We start from the raw sequence: 16,504 nt of genomic DNA on the forward strand, positions 1-16,504 counted from the left end.
TTGGAAGGCGGATTCTCAACCACTGGACCACAAGTTCCCTTTATAAATTCTTGAGACTTACTATCCCTTCACCTAACCTGCTTTAAATCCAGTTTAACATTCATCCTTTTCACCAGTGGGGAAGGGGTAAGAGAGCAGAATTATAGAATTGGGGGAGAAGGGAGGTGGGTAGAAGATAAGCTTAAGGATACAACATGGGGAATATGGCCAATATTTTACAATAACTATAAGTGGAAAATAATCAATAAAAAATGTTATAATTTTTTAAAAATTAGAAATGGAAACATTCACTCCTTTCAGTCCGTACAACAAATTACTGAAAGTCTGCTTGGTCACGTGGCACTGTTTTAGGCACGAAGTGTATAGTGAGAAACAAATACTGCAGCCTGTGTCCTTAAGGCAAAGCCACCTGTTATTAATAGAGCAGCAGCATGGGCACAAGCAGCACACATTTTGTAATTTCTAAATGTATTTATCTTCACCCCCCAAGAGCAGAAGAATTTAAATTTTACTGATATTTAATACGCAGGTAAACAGTGTCACTGCCCCTTCTCCACTTCTCCAGGGTAGGTGGTGACCTGCCAGTTGTTGTATTCACAGTTTCCTGAGGCATTCACAGTATCCCCAGGTACTGGGGAAGCAGACAATTAAGCCATTTTTATATTGTGCATTTCCTTTAGCGTGAACCAGAAATTGTAGGTGATGATGCTTTGTTGTGATTAATGCCAGCAATGCAAAGAAAAGAAAATGTGTTGCTGTTAGGCCCAGATACACAAACGTGTAACAGATCCTCAGGCAACCATCAGCTCACTGTGACTAGACTGGTTATTGTACAACTCTTTAGTCCTTGACTATTTCCCCGCTGCTAATGGGATAAAATCCATACTCCTTGGCCTGCCATTCAGGCACCTTCACCCTCTGGTTCCTGCCTGCCTTACAGTCTTATTAACGTTGTTTTTACATTTACACACGGCTTAATCCTCACCTGTTTACCCAGCGGTTTCCAACTTGTCCTTCAAAACTGCTGAAAGATCATCCCCTCTATGAAGTCATCCCAGATGTTTCCAGACCGCTACTCACCCTGCACTCTGACCTCCGGTGACTTTTCTGCCTGGGTGCCTGTCAGCCCTCAGCTCACTGGATTTTAATTATCTTGACTTGTCTTTTTCCCTGTGTAAACTGTGTCCTAGTGGCACCATCTGGTCCTCATGAAAACTGGTGGTTTTGGCCAACATGCACATGAAAAGATGCTCAACATCACTATTAGAGAACTGCAAATCAAAACTACAAGGAGATGTCACCTCACACCAGTCAGCATGGCCATCATCAAAAAAAAATCTACAAAGAATAAATTCCGGAGAGGGTGTAGAGAGAACAGATACCTGCAGTGTTGGTGGGAATGTTAATTGATGCAGCCACCATGGAGAACAGTGTGGAGGTTCCTTAAAACCTAAAACTAGATCTACCGTGTTGTTGTCGTTCAGTTGTTCAGTCGCTCAGTCGCTCAGTCATGTCCGACTCTCATGACCCCATGGACTGCAGCACGCCAGGCCTCCCTATCCTTCACCATCTCCCGGAGCTTGCTTAGACTCATGTCCATTGAGTCAGTGATGCCATCCAACCATCTCATCCTCTGTCGTCCCCTTCTCCTTCTTCCTTCTAGCTTTCCCAGCAGCAGGGTCTTTTCCAATGAGTTGTCTCTTTGCATCAGGTGGCCAAAGTATGGGAGCTTTAGCTTCAGCATCAGTCCTTCCAATGAATATTCAGGGTTGATTTCCTTTAGGATTGAATGATTTGATCTCCTCTCAGTCCAAGGGTCTCTCAAGAGTCTTCTCCAACACCATAGTTGGAAAGCATCAGTTCTTCGGTGCTCAGCCTTCTTTATCTACCATATGAGCCAGCAATCCCACTCCTGGGCATGAGTTCGAAAAAGACAAAGAACCTACTTCAAAAAGATACATGCACCCCAGTTTTCATTGCAGCACTATTTAAAATAGCCAAGTCATGAAAGCAGCCTAAATGTCCATCAGTATATAAATGTATAAAGAAGATGTGATAGGCAATGGAATGTGTCTCAGCCAGACAAAAGAATGAAATCATGCCATTTGCAGTAACATGGCTGGACCTCGAGGTTATCATACTATGTGACATGTCAAACTGAGAAAGACAAATATATGATATCACTTATATATGGAACTTAGAAAAATCATAAAAATGAACTCATTTACAAAGCAGCAACAGGCTCACAAATGAAGAAATCAAACTAGTGGTTACCAAAAGGGATATATAAGTTGGGAAATGGGGTTAACAGATGCACATTACTATATATAAAATAGATAAACAATAAGAATTTACAATATAGCATGGGCAACTATATCCAATATCTTGTAATAAACTATAATGGAAAAAATAGAATAAAAATATTTATGTATATACACACATATAACCAAATCACTCTTCCGTACACCTAAAACTTCACACAATATTTAAATCAACTGTACTCCAGTTTAACAAAAAGAAAGAAAACCAGTGGTTTTGCTTTGGAGGGCTTTCTGGGTGTAGCTTGATTCTCTGGAGTTAAAAGGTCTCTCCCCCATTGTGTCTGCACCGTTAGATGTCTGTCGGAGGACTGTTCAATGAGCAGGTAGCCACGCCCTCTGTCTGCACATAAACTAGAAGCTTCCACTGGACCCCCCCACCCCCCCACCCCCCGCCTCTGGTGGCTCCGCCCAGTGGCCGTCTCCTGGGCGCAGTCCCTGCTCTTCCACATACTGACTCTGTGACCTGCTGTTACTTAACCTCTGAGTGCCTCCGTTGCCTTCCCTGTAAAATGAAGGTAACAGACATTGTTAGGAGGTAGCAGGAATATGGCAATCGACGCACCTCTTAGAATCAGTTTAGCTACCATGGTCAAAATGCAAAGTCTGTGCAAGTCCACATAAGTGTATGGAGCCTTCCGTTAAAGCCTAAATGACGCTGTCATTTATGGCATCGAGTTCTTGCTTGTTTTGAATATTTGATGTGACAAATGAAGGGAAGCGATGCCAACCACCAGAAGAAGGGGAGAGAAAGATGAGACGAGACTGGGATGCTAAAAACAGTATTACCTCTATTTTCCCAAGAGAAATTGGTAGGTTTGGTAGATTTCCGGCTGTACTGGTGGGAAATTGAGCAGAAATACAGTTGCTCATGTCATTTTTGTTGTTGTGGCTCTTATTGTTGTTTTCCCCAAGAGAAATGGCTAACCGCCCTACATATCCTATTGTATTCATAAGAAGTCTAGCGGACACATCCCCATTCAACTAAAGTACCCCCCACTTTAATTTGATCATTTTGCATATTTAACAAAGCTAGCATGCTCCCAGCCTCGTTAGGAAACTGGTGTCTGCTTTGGGAATTTCAAGCCTTTACCACCTCAGTGCCTCATTGCAATAATTGGTGGGAAAAGTGATTTCCAGCAGCTCACACTATCTGCAGCTAGAGCTGAGCACCTCATCTCACCACAGGCCTCCTTGTCAACCTGTGAGGTGTTATTGCTCGCTTTTGTTTGACTATGTATGTTCCTTTAATGTCTCTGACAGCAAGGTGTCTGAAATCCACAATTTCAGTTGGTGATGAGAAGAACTGTGATCAGTGCGCCCTTAATAGCTGTGTTGGGACCATGTAGTAAAACTGGATTTTGACTGGTAAGCAAAGGATAGAATGAGTCTGCAGTAGTTGGGGAGAATGAAACATTATAATTGACTTAAGCGGAATTCACTCTTTCACTATATATGTACTTGGTAACAGTTTTCAGCTCCTGCCATGGATAATAATAATAATAATAATAGATGCACATGTTGTATCTTTTCTCTAGGGGTAAGCTCCCTAAGACAGCCTTGGTCACCCAGTGCTTGCATATAAAGAATCTTCAGCACCCCTCAGATTAAGGACTGTGTGAGTGAGAATCTGAGCATGGTGTTGGATAATCATTAGTGATGTTATCTTGGGGAATTTTCAAAACATTTTGATTATGAAAATTGGTAAACAAACACCACACGAAAGAGAATAATATAACAAACTCCTATACACCCAGCATCCAGCTTCAACCACTATTGAAATGAAGTGGTAGTCCCTCAGTCGTGTCTGACTCCTCTGTCCATGGAATCCTCCAGGCAAGAATCCCAGAGTGGGTTGCCATTCCCTTCTCCAAGGGGTCTTGCTGGCCGAGGGATTGAACCTGGGTCTCTTGCATTGCAGGTTGGTTCTTTACTGTCTGAGCCACCAGTGAAGCTATTAACCCTTGGCTAATCTTGTTTCATCTATACCCCTAGCATTCTTTTCACTCATCAGACTAGGTTGAAGAAAACATATAGGAAAGATTGTGACACATATATGCAGATAATGCAGTAAATTAAATAAATATACAACTTGCATTGTCTGCCTTCAAAGAATATTTTCTAAGATCAAGCTCTGCTTGGCATTTTAATGCCATTGATTCAAAGTGGCATAGTCCCTGTCTGTATGGACCCTGTTTTGATCACACAGAGCCAGTCTTTTCCAGAGTTTCTCAAGATCCTCGTTTAATAGCTAGTGGAAGTGACAACCAGCAAGGTGTAATTTCCATGTCAGGAGCTTGTTAATTTGTTGGTTCATTTATCCTCTGAGAATGAAGTTCCTGTCCTCTATCAAGTGTTCAGTCAAGGTCACTGACTACCATTTTATATCTCTTCTTTGCCAGGGACTGTACTGGGTGCTTGGATTAAAATTAAAAAGCAAAATTCTTCTTAGCTCTTTCTAGAACTCTCTCGCTGGAATAGATTCCATCAAGGGAGTCTGGAAGTGAAGAATAAAAGAGGGAGGAGGGGAAGACCGAGGCATGACCCAGGGACAGATGAGCAGGCTCAGTGCCGGGGAAGGAGGGCTCCTGAAAGCTTCCCTCCTCCTGAGGGACAGTTGTCCTGCTCCAGGCCTGTGCTGCCTGGTGCTGGGACATGGGCAACCGGGAACAAGGGGATCGGCCAGGGGCTATCCTGGGCTCTGAGAGTCAGCGACAAAGAGCATCTACCGCTCACGGGATCTGCAGCCCAAACCACACGGCCAGCAGTCCGCTTCCTACTGTGATGAGCTCAGTGGATCCCGTGTCGCCCCGCATTGAAGGCTGCCCTTCCAGAGTGACTGTCAACACCATCCCCACGGTGCAGGGCCACCCCGCTTCTCTTTGCAGGTTTACCCTGACTTAAGACAAGTTTGTCAGTGTTACTTCTGGCCTGAAATTTGAACATGTGATAGTGTTGTCAGCTCATGGATGTGTCTTCTGCAGAGGGCTGGTGAGACCAGGACAGCTGCTGACGTTTTTGCTTTTGCTCTGCTTTTTTCTGTCCCTTTCTCCTCTAGGACTTAGCTCCTCTTTCGGGACCTGGGTTCTTTTTCTCGGTCTAATTCTCAGCTCTCTTTTGTTGCTCATTTTGAGTCACTTCCACATTTGATTTCTTCCTTTTCTCTCACCATCCTTCTTCGCATTTTCTCCTGCCCTTCCTCTTGGGTAACCATGTGAGTTTTCAGGGAGGCAGCATTTTTATATGTCGGAAAACATTTGAACTTCAGCATTGCCTGTCACATATTTGGGGATGGAAGAAAGGCTCGGAGTCTCACCTCATCCTGACACTTGGCTTTTACAGCCCTCATAGATCCCTGGCCATAGATCCCCTTGTTCATTCAGACAGTATTGGCTGAGTGTCACTTATGTCTCAGGCATAGAAGTTCATGTGGTATTAAGGAGACACAGCCTCTGCTTTCATGGGGCTCAGCACCCATCCCATTGTGATTTATGGTAACACATCGTGTCTCTAAAAGATGTCATTCATTGTACAGTTTAAATTGAAAGATCTTAGAGGTCTGGGCTTCCCTTGTGTCTCAGTGGTAAAGAAACTGCCCGCAATGCAGGAGACATGGGTTTGATCCCTGGGTTGGAAAGATCCCCTGGAGAAGGAAATGACAACCCCCTCCAGCATTCTTGCCTGGGAAATTCTATGGACAGAGGAGCCTGGCTTGCTATATAGTCCATGGGTCACAAAGAGTCGGACACAACTTAGTGACTAAACAGCATTAGAGGTCTGTCCTTTTAAAGATACTGAATTGGCCGAAAATCTTGTTTGAGTTTTTCCAGAAGATAGTAGGAAAAACCAAATGAAGTTTTTGGCCAACCCAATAATATTTAACTAAGTTACTATGTTATTCTACCAACAAGTTTCATGGGTAATTTTTATACTCAAAAACTGATAGATTCTCAAATGAGATTTAGCCTGAAGCCAGCCAGGATGAAACGGTAACCCTGAGCATCTGATGACAAAAATAACATGAAGTAAGTACTGCAGGTAGTTCAGCATTTTCTCATCCACGCACTAAATGTCAGGGGACATGTTTTAAATGCCACTCTCTCTCCATGCTATTTGAGCAAGAGTATTAATAACTGACCATGGTTTTTAAAAAATCTGTCAATATTGCAACCTTAATAAGATAGTTAAATGAAAGGCAGTGTGTGGTGATGCATCGGTAGGACCTCTGGCATGTCAGGAGAGGTATAAAACTGAAATGTCTCCCAGGAGTGAAGGAATGAAAATGACTGTGTACATTGAGGTGTTTTTAACTAGTTAACCACTCACTGAAGTAGCTAATTGCTGAATGGGGGAGTTGTTCAGCCTGTTCAGTTACCATGGCGACAGAACCCTCCATCTTCTGTAATATACATTGAATTTCCACTACTTACAACTGAAGCATTTGATTTCCTCGTGGGTGAACTGATAAGCATGTGGTGTCTTGCTAACCTAATTAAGAAGCTGACGCCGTGAGAAGATGGTACCCAGCATGCCAGTGAAAAGGGAGAAGGGAGACTGTTTGGTCATGTCAAAACTGAGAGATGCTATAGCTTGGTTTAGGCAACAGTGATGAGTTGTACAAAATTGGTGCTATTTTATCTTCTGTCTACTATTCCAGTTTCTTAATTTCCCCACCTTCCCTGGAGCGTAACTGTCTTAATTATTATGTCCCGGGACCTGTGCAGGTGCTAAGGCACAGAGATGAAGAGGGATGTTCTTGTTTTTCATGAGCCAACAGACTAGGCTTGGGTCATGAATGCTTAAATGTGCTGTTGGAGGGTCCTGAAGAGGTGGCCACTTCAGCCTCTGCTCCCTGACCCCTGGGTGACTACGCTGGTAGGGATGGGAGTAATTTCCTCAAAATATCAAACCTTACCCCAACAGGAAGTCTCTCCATGACTCCTAGAAACACCCCTCTACTTTCCATTTTGTTGGAAATGTTGGAAGTGAACACAGATTGCACGCGTGCTGAGCTTTAGTTGTTCCCGACTCTTTGTGACTCCGTAGACTATGGCCCGTCAGTCTCCTCTGCCCATGGGATTCTCCAGGCAGGAACACTGGAGTGGGCTGCCACGCCCTCCTCCAGGGCGTCTTCCCGACCCAGGGATGGGATCCTTGGCTCCTGCGGCCCCTGCACTGCATGCAGATTCTTTACCGCTGACCCAGCTGGGAAGCCTGAACAGACAACCACTGGTTATAGTGGTAAGAATGGGTTATGTAAGACCTGTAAAATGTATGTCCAAGTCCTAATCCCTGTGAGCATGAGCTTTTTTGGGAACAAATGTAATTAAGTTAAGGATTTTGAGATGAGATCATCCTGGATTTAAAGTGGGCTCTCAAATTAGATATTTGGGTTTAACATATACATACTACTATATATAAAATAGGTAAACAACAAGAACCTGCTGTGTAGCACAAGACTATACTCAATACCTCAGAATAGCTTATAATGGAAAAGAATCTGAGTAAGAATATACACACATGTGTATATATATATATGGTGGTAGTGGTTTAGTCACTAAGTCATCTCCAACTCTTGGAACCCCATGGACTGTAGCCCACCGGGTTCCTCTGTCCAGGGGATTCCGCAGACAAGAATACTGGAGTGGGTTTCCATTTCCTTCCCCAGGGATCTTCCTGACCCAGGGGTCAACCCTGTGTCTGCTGCGTTGCAGGCGGATTCTTTACCCCGGAGCCTCTAGGGAATTCCATTTGCTGAATTACTCCGCTGTACAATTGAAACTAACAATGTAAATTAACTGCAATTTAAAAACTAAAATGAGCTTCTCATTGGAATAATTTGAAAATAAATACAGTGGGCTTTAAGTTCCATAGTGAATCTTCTCATAAACGGGGACGGTAAAGGAGAAGACACAGACCTCCAGGGGAAAGAAGGCCATGTGAAGACAGAGGCAGAGATCAAAGTGAAGGAGCCAGTGCTGTGCCCACCAAGGACAGTCAAGGGTGGCCAGCAGCCACCAGAAGCTGGGAGAGGCTCCGAACTTCAGACCCTCCAAAGGAAACCAGCTCTGCTGACACCTTGATTTTGACATTATCGCCTCCAGAACTATATGAGAGTATATTTCTGTTGCCTTAAGCCACTCAGCTTGTGGTACTTTGTTCTGGCAGTTCTAGGAAACTAACACACTGACCAATTAAAACGACTAATAAAGAAAATTGAAATCACCTACAATGAAGGGTCTCCATCCAGCCCCAACATATAACTGACACATTCCACTAAAGGCAAGTTTCATAATAGAGCAAATAAATGCTGGTTTTCGCAAAGCTGACGTGCCTCCAAACATTCCAAGGGCCTTTAGGGGAAAGAGAAATGGGGTTGATTTCTCCCTGCTGGTTGAAAATAGTGCAGCCGTGGATGCGGCTGGTTGCCACAGAGCCGTGGCCCACACCTGTCTTACGTGCTGTGGTCTCTGGTGGCCAAAGTGAGGCACGAATGTCTGAGATGACTCTGTAGCGGCAGAACAGCAGGAAATGAAAGTCCCTCCCCGAACTCTCCCTTCCCACATCAGACTTAGAATTTGGAATGTGTTCATGGCACATGCCAGAGATGACGGAAGTGTCTGCTCCCTTGATGGTGCGCCCAAAGCTCTCGTGCCCGCATGCATGCTCGGTCACTTCCATCCCTTCAGTGTCCAACGCTTTGCAACCCCATCAACTGTAGCCCACCAGGCTCCTCTGTCCTTGGGATTTTTCAGGCAGTATACTGGAGTGGGTTGCCATTTCATTCTCCACGGGAACTTCCTGATCCAGGGATTGAACCCGCATCTCCTCCATTCTAGGCGTATTCTTTACCGTCTGAGCAAATCTCTCAGTGGAGTCCAAGTGCCTTAACCTGGGAGCAGACTCACATAGAAGGAGCCCTGTGTCCTGCTTGGCCTCTCATTGTGCTACTGAGCCTGGAGTTTGACTTTGCAGGGTTTTGATTCTTTGTCAACAAGATGGGGATAATAATGCCATCACAGGAAGCATGGTCATCAGCCTCCTCAGCAGGAAGGGAAAGCAGCTATCTGTCTCTTCAGTGGTTGATTTGTTTTCTGCTAATACAACCTGTAGATCTTGAAGCAGATTTCTGTTCTTCCTATCTCAGTGTGTTTGAGATTGAGCCAAATGCTGGTGAGCTTCTAGTAAATGTACTGTGTCTTTGGCAACCTCGTTGAGCACGATATAGCGTGCATTGTTTTTCATACTGATGGCTAATGTGTGTGGAGCCTTGCTTCATTTTAGTCACTGTGCGAAGCATTCAATATGTATTCTGACTGTGTGTCTCATCCCAGCTCTGGGTGGGGATAGTGATGCTCCCATCATCATCTCCACTTTGCCGAGAAAGGGACTGAGGCTCTGAGTGTACCACAGTCACTGACTCAAGATTTCACCCCATCATGGAGTGGGGTTGCCGGCTGGCCTGCCCTCGGATTCAGACATGGTGGCTTCGGAGTCCAGGCTCCCGCCCACACAAAATACATGATGATTATAATGCCTGTGACTGACTTGCTTTTTAAAAACCGCCCTATCATTGTTCTCTGTTTACCCTGATTTTCTCATCTATTTATACTGTTGTCTGGTTTAGATATCATTTAGCTACTTCAGGACTTTTGAGGGACAATATATAAAACTAATACAGGTGATGTAACTATTACGTGAGAGAATATAGGTAAACTCTAATCTGGTTTCTAACTCATTGAAGTGAGAGTATTAGTCACTCGGTTGTGTCCAGTTCTTTGAGAAGCATATAGACTGCAGCCCGCCAGGCTCCTCTGTCCATGGGATTTCCCAGGCAAGAATACTGGAGTGGGTTGCCATTTCCTTCTCCAGGGAATCTTCCTGACCCAGGGATTGAAAGCGGGCCTCCTGCATTGAAGACAGATTCTTTACCACCTGACCCATTAAAGGAACATAATAAACACCATCCCTCTGGCTTCCCATTCAGTGCCCAATACTAGAACCACGCTCAGTCTGCTTTCTGCTGCTGCCTCTTTTGATTTCCCAGGCAACACTGTAAATTGATTGTAAATGATGCTAAAGAAACTGTAACAATAATAATAGTATACTACGTATGAATCTGTAATGAGATTTCCTGAAGTGAATCAAATTTGAAATTAAACACTGTATATTTTGTCTTGCATACTTTCAACTTTATTATCCAAGTATATAATACATAAGACCCTTCTAAAGATCTTATAAGAGAATTGGTTTAGATTTTTTGTTGGTCTGTTTTATAGGGTAGGCAGTGGGGGGATCTCTTTTTGATAATATTAACACGTCTTTAAGTCTCAATTTCTTTAACCGTAAAGTGGGGCTGGTAGTGGTTGCTTCACCGAGTTGTCTTATTACAATTTAGTGCTAAGAGCACGTGCTGACTCCATGCTTGGCACTTCTAAAAAGTACAGTCTCAGCAGTAATGTGAATAAATTTAAAAATAAATTTTTAATTTAAAAAATCCAGATGAATTAGTAGGCAGAAGGAAGAAGACTTTTATTCAGGACTGTTTTCAGTTTTTTGAGACTAGAAATGAAAAGTCAGAGTTTGAGATAAAGTGGAGATACTTAAAAGTATCAGAGATCCAGACTTCTAGGTTGTACTCAAATTTATCACAACTAATTTCAGGTTCACATGCGAATTAAGAGGGCATCAGAGGATGAGATAGCTGGAGGGCATCACCGATGCAATGGAAATGAACTTGGGCAAACTCCAGGAAATGGGGAGGCTTGGGGAGGCCTGGCGTGCTGCAGTCCATGGGTCGCAAAGAGTCAGACGCGACCGGGCAACTGAACAACAACAGTACTGAGCTGTCATAAAGTGAGTTATGACTTGAGAGCTTAAAAATGTGTGCCGATTCTCAGTGTCATCTTTGCCAGCATAGGTGGCTGCTCCGACCCGGGGCAGGATTCTGCGGTATATGAAAATGATCAGAGTACTTTTTAAGGAAGAAGCCTGGCGGCTCAGGCAGCAAAGAACCTGCCTGCAATGCAGGAGATCCAGGTTCAGTCCCTGGGTTAGGAACATCGCTTGGAGAAGCGAATGACAACCCACTCCAGTATTCTTGCCCGGAGAATTCCATGGACAGAGGAGCCTGGCGGGCTACAGTCCGTGGGTCACAAAGAGTCGGACACGACTGAGTGACTAACAGTGTCAGGTCCTTACGGGCTGAAACTGAAGAAGCAATACATACAGCCTCCCAGGTGCCCACTTTGTCTTCAGAGCTGCGTCCGTTTCTCTGGAGGCTGGGGCCTTCCCAGAGCTGATTCCTACAGAACTAAATATTCTTGGTTTGGTTTCAGTTACTTGTTGGTCTCAACCTCAACACAACCTTGCCTGTGTCATTAAATAGCATCTGGTGGTGAGGTCTTTGGGACATTTTGACAAACAGGTAAATTGTATCACAAGTAAATTTATAAATTTGTAGCCTGAGAGTTCATATTTCTGTTTTGATCATGTGTTCATTCCCAAGCATGATGTGTAAGCTCTTCTTATTTCAGTAAGTACAGTCCGAGAAGTGCTTTTGTGCTATTGGGACATCCATTTAAATTCTAGCCTCTGTTATCGAATGCTAAAAGTGGCAGATACAGGCAAAACATTCCAAGTTGGCTTCCTATGAGGAATACTCCTCTGAAAATCGGCATTAACTTCCAGGCCAAGGTTCCAATCAGTTGAGTGTTTGTCACATGATGGAGGGAGAAACATAGTAAGAATTATACCTTTCCTGTGAGTGATAAAGGAGCAGCTTAAATACCAAAAACAGTAACCGAAAAATACCCCTTTCATCTCTAACTTAGGTTGTGCTTTTGATAACCACCAAGAAGAGAAAGAAGCAGTACTCTCATCCCACTGAAAGTTTTATAGTCCTCAGGAAAGGAAGGCAGCTCTATGTGAAACAGATGACCAGTCCAAGTTCGCTGCATGGAGCAGGGCACTCACAGCTGGCTCACTGGGACAACCCAGAAGGATGGGGCGGGGAGGGCGTGGGAGGGGGTTCGGGACGGGGGGCCACATGTACACTCGGGGCTGACTCACGTCAGTGTATGGCAAAAACCATCACGATATTGTAAAGTGATTAGCCTTCGATTTAACTAAATGAATTTTAAAAAAAGAAAATAATTAATACTGTGGCACTGAAATTCCTGCATTCAGATTACCTGGTGCTCAACAAAGAGCTTCACAGGGTTCACAGGGCATCAGAATGCTGGGAGGTAACATCCATTTCCAAAGAAAAACGCAGGTCTGTTTTCGATATAAGCTTTTCGTGATATACTTTTTTATTGTTTTATTTCCTTCGGTTGTATCTTGTGGGAAACCTGGGAGAGAGGGAAATTGAGCTTTAAAGAAAAAGAGAAGAGAGAGAAAAGGAGAGAACAGTGAACTAGAGAGTACACACACTGAGAAGTAAATCGTCTGCAAGTAATCCCTCTGTTAGAAATGGTCCAGCAGATTCTTATGACATACCCAAAGTATACGCAGTGTAATGGGACTCATGGCTATTATGTAAATTCTAAGCTTTGCACTTAAAAATTATATGCAGGCTAATCAATTATGGACTCAAAGAGATACTAGTGTTACCAGAAAAGAACTATTTGAGTACTAAATAGTAAGGATAAGAAAAAAGAAAAAAGTACTAATCTGACCAACACTTACGAGGAGTGTTCACATAGTACTTGGCTCTCTTATTGACAGACTGTGTGTTCCAAGTCATTTAAAACAATTATACAGGGCCTTGAAGAGTCAAAGGTGTGAAGGTGGTTTGCTCATTTGCCGTGAATATACCTAGCTTGGAAGTGCTGTTGTGTGCCCTCTGATTTACCCTGTGGTCACTCTTGTTACCAAGCTGTTTTTGTGTTGTTAGTCACTGAGTCATGTCTGACTCTTGCGCGACCCCATGGACTGTAGCCCACCAGTATCTTCTGTGCATGTGATCCTCCAGGCAAGAACACTGGAGTGCGTAGCCATTCCCCTCTGCAGGGGATCTTCCTGACCCAGGGATCGAACCCACATCTCCTGCCTTGGCAGGTTGCTTCTCTACTGCTGAACTGCCATAAGACCACTTTACAAAACAAAATCCCCGGAGTTTGAGTGATCAGCTGGAAGGTACACCTCTAAGAAGCTTTCCGACTGCAGACCTCATGGGCTTTCCACTCGGCCATGTTCCCTGCAGCACAGTTACACAGGGTTGGAGATATTTACTATTTTGATAATGGACTGAAAATTTGAGAGAGTTATTACCAAGGGCAATCTTCTGATTGCATTAGGCAGCAAAGAACCAGGAATACACAACCCAGTTCTTACCTCTGTTCTAACCATCTGTCAAACCTTAATCATGTCCTCTTCTGAAGCCTCACTTTGCCTGTTTATAAAATAAGGAATAATAAAAACTTCCATCTCTCAGAGATGAGAGCTTTAAGGAACATTAGATCACTTATGAGAGAAGCTTTGTGTTCTTTAGAAGAAAAGTACATGGCAAAGTAACATTTTTCACTGTAATCGTCTAATATGTCATAAAAAACCAATGCTGGAAAGATAATTAAGTATGTGGCTTTGACAGAGGAGTTGAAAGGAATGAAAAACTGATGAAAATAAAAATAGTCTGTTATCTTGGTGACTGGATGGTATTACCTTATAAGGGCATTTCTGAGCCCATGGTTCTACTAAGACAGTTCTTTATTAAAAACCAGATGAGTATCTATAGTCCCATTAATTGTGTTGTAAGCTAAAATCCAGACTCCTCTGGGAGTAAAATTTGTAACATAAAGATCAGTGGTCTGTTCTTATTAAATTGCTATGTCAAGACCCGACGATAAATGAAATATTTGGAAAAGGTCAGGAATGGATCAGTGAAAATGACTCTGAATTAGGAAGCAGAACTTGTTAGGGAAAGGTTGGAGAGAGAGAATAAAATAGAAGACAAGCTATAGGCTGAGAGATATATGAGAGGTGGATGGTGACTGGAGGCCAGAATGAAAAGAAATTGCTTTAAATTATGACCAGAGGATTATAAGCAGTGCTCTAGGGAGACCCTGATGCGTCTGAGAGTTGTAAGCTACTGGAATGCACTATTGATTGAATTTATAGAATCTCTCTTTTTTCTGGAGATATATTTAATAATAGGCCACCTTTCCATCTCAGCAGATTGCTAGAGGCAGTAGATAAAAGGGCACATTCTATCAGAGTGTGTGGTCATGCCCTGAGATAATTAAATTTGGGGACAGAGTCCTTCAGTATGTAGAGTCTTTCACTCGAAGAGCTGCAGCCTTGCAGGACCCCATGAAATGCTACTTGGCGTATTAAGTAAAGACCTTATGAGAAACCATAAGGCTGTTTCTTTTCCTCATAGCTACAGAATTCTGACTACTTTAGCAGTAGCATCAGAAAAGCTGCCCCGTTGTCCGTACCTGTTATGGAAAGATTTGGGAATTTAAAGGACTCGCCACATTCTGTTACCTTATGAGGGCTTCCTCTGTGGCACAGTGGTAAAGAATCTGCCTGCCGATGCAGGAGACTCCCCTGGAGTAGGAAATGGCAACCCACTCCAGTATTCATGCCTGGAAAATTCCATGGAAAGAAGAGCCTGATGGGGTACAGTTCATGGGGTCGCAGAGTCAGACATGACTGAGCAACTGAGCAAGCACGCTTTGTACCCCAAATGGCAAAGAGTGTGGGATGCCTCCTTTGAAAATTATTAAATGTTTATAAAAAGCAGTAATTATGTAATCTTGGAATATTTCTATACAATTAATATGCTTTTAAAATGCCAGTAGTGAGGGTAAGCAGGTTGGCATAGACTAGAATTTTACATAAGGCTAGTTATCCAGGGTACATTAAATGCCTGAGAGTTGCTTGAATTGCTTAAGGCAGGTAAAGCAGCCTCCAGTGTATCTTGTTTTTGTTATTTTTGTTAAGTGGGCATGGAAAAAATTTAAATGTAAGCTTTTTGTGTTAAGTAGAAGATTAGGTCGGGAAGAATAATGACGTATCTTTTACTGATGTTCTCATTTTCACTTTTTAATTCAAGCTTTGTTTTTCTAGCGAATTCCAGAGCAACCTTATTTAGATGGCTCGTTATGGCCTGGACCCATTGTTCCATTTCATCCAGCAGCGCTACCATGATTGTTTGCTATCACCTTTGTTGGAGATAGTCTTCCCCCAACACTAGCGGCACCTGTTAAAACCCTACACATTTTTTAAGATCCAACTCAAAGATCCTTTATCCAATTCCCGCCTCATTCCCAATTTGGAGGGACAGTTTCCTGTCAGGGCCACATCCATGGCACCTGGCCTTCCCTGGGGTCTCAGGTGGTAAAGAATCTGCCTGCAATGTGGGAGACCTGGGTGCGGTCCCTGGGTTGGGAAGATCCCCTGGAAAAAGGGGACGGCAGTGCACTCCAGTATTCTTGCCTGGAGAATCCCATGGACGGAGGAGCCTGGTGGGCTACAGTCCATGGGGTCGCAAAGAGTCAGATACAACTTAGTGACTTCACCTCACTATCTTAATCTTAATCTTTCCCTCCTTAATCAGAAGCATTTTGAAGGCTTTGATGTCTTGTTTATCCCTGTCTTCTTTGCAAAGTCTAGAACCCCATCATGCATATATTGGATATTAACTAAATATTTGTTGAATCTGTTTCCCCTCTTGCTGCCTCTTCATCCACCTTATGCCTGTGAATTGGATGTCTTTTGCCCACTCTTACTTTTGCCCTCTTGCTCTGGGCTTCTCTTGACGATTTATAGCTGAATTCCTGCCCCAGCTACCTCGTCTGAACCTGTTTAGGTTTCTTGGCAGTCTTGCCCTCTCCTTCTAAGCGTTGGGAAGCCATCAAGTCCCACAGGTGCAGTTTAGAGCTCAGGGCACTTTTCCAGCCTTTGCCTGTTCCATGACACTGCCTCTTCCCGTCTGCTTGGAGCTCCTAGTCTCTAAGCTGTGTCCCCGGGCTTGTGTTGGCTTCTGGAGCATTCTATCATGTCATGGCCCTCACTGGGCTGCTCTTAGCTTTGTTTTCTGTTCTCATTCTGCCAAGGAGCTGACTCTTGGCTCTACTTTCCCCGTATTTTTTTCAGCCCAAATGCAAGTCACCATCCAACATATCGCACATCCTAGTAGGGACACAGAGGTCTGCTGTTCTCCTTGTAGGAAAGGGAAT

General features: G+C 43.6%; 1 protein-coding gene across 16 annotated transcripts in view; it reads left to right on the forward strand.

The window, feature by feature from the left end:
• Nucleotides 1–16,504, forward strand: part of FAT3 (FAT atypical cadherin 3) — a 762,831-nt gene that overhangs the window by 375,958 nt on the left and 370,369 nt on the right. The window contains exon 4 of one of the 16 annotated variants that reach the window (XM_043876764.1): nt 3,582–3,686. The exons of the other annotated variants lie outside the window; for them this stretch is intronic. Coding sequence (XP_043732699.1) covers nt 3,582–3,667 — 86 coding nt within the window. The 3' untranslated portion in view covers nt 3,668–3,686. The remainder of the gene's footprint in view (nt 1–3,581; nt 3,687–16,504) is intronic. 16 annotated transcript variants of the gene reach the window in all.

Source organism: Cervus elaphus, chromosome 2, assembly GCF_910594005.1.
Source record: "Cervus elaphus chromosome 2, mCerEla1.1, whole genome shotgun sequence".
In the NCBI taxonomy this organism is placed as follows: domain Eukaryota; kingdom Metazoa; phylum Chordata; class Mammalia; order Artiodactyla; family Cervidae; genus Cervus; species Cervus elaphus.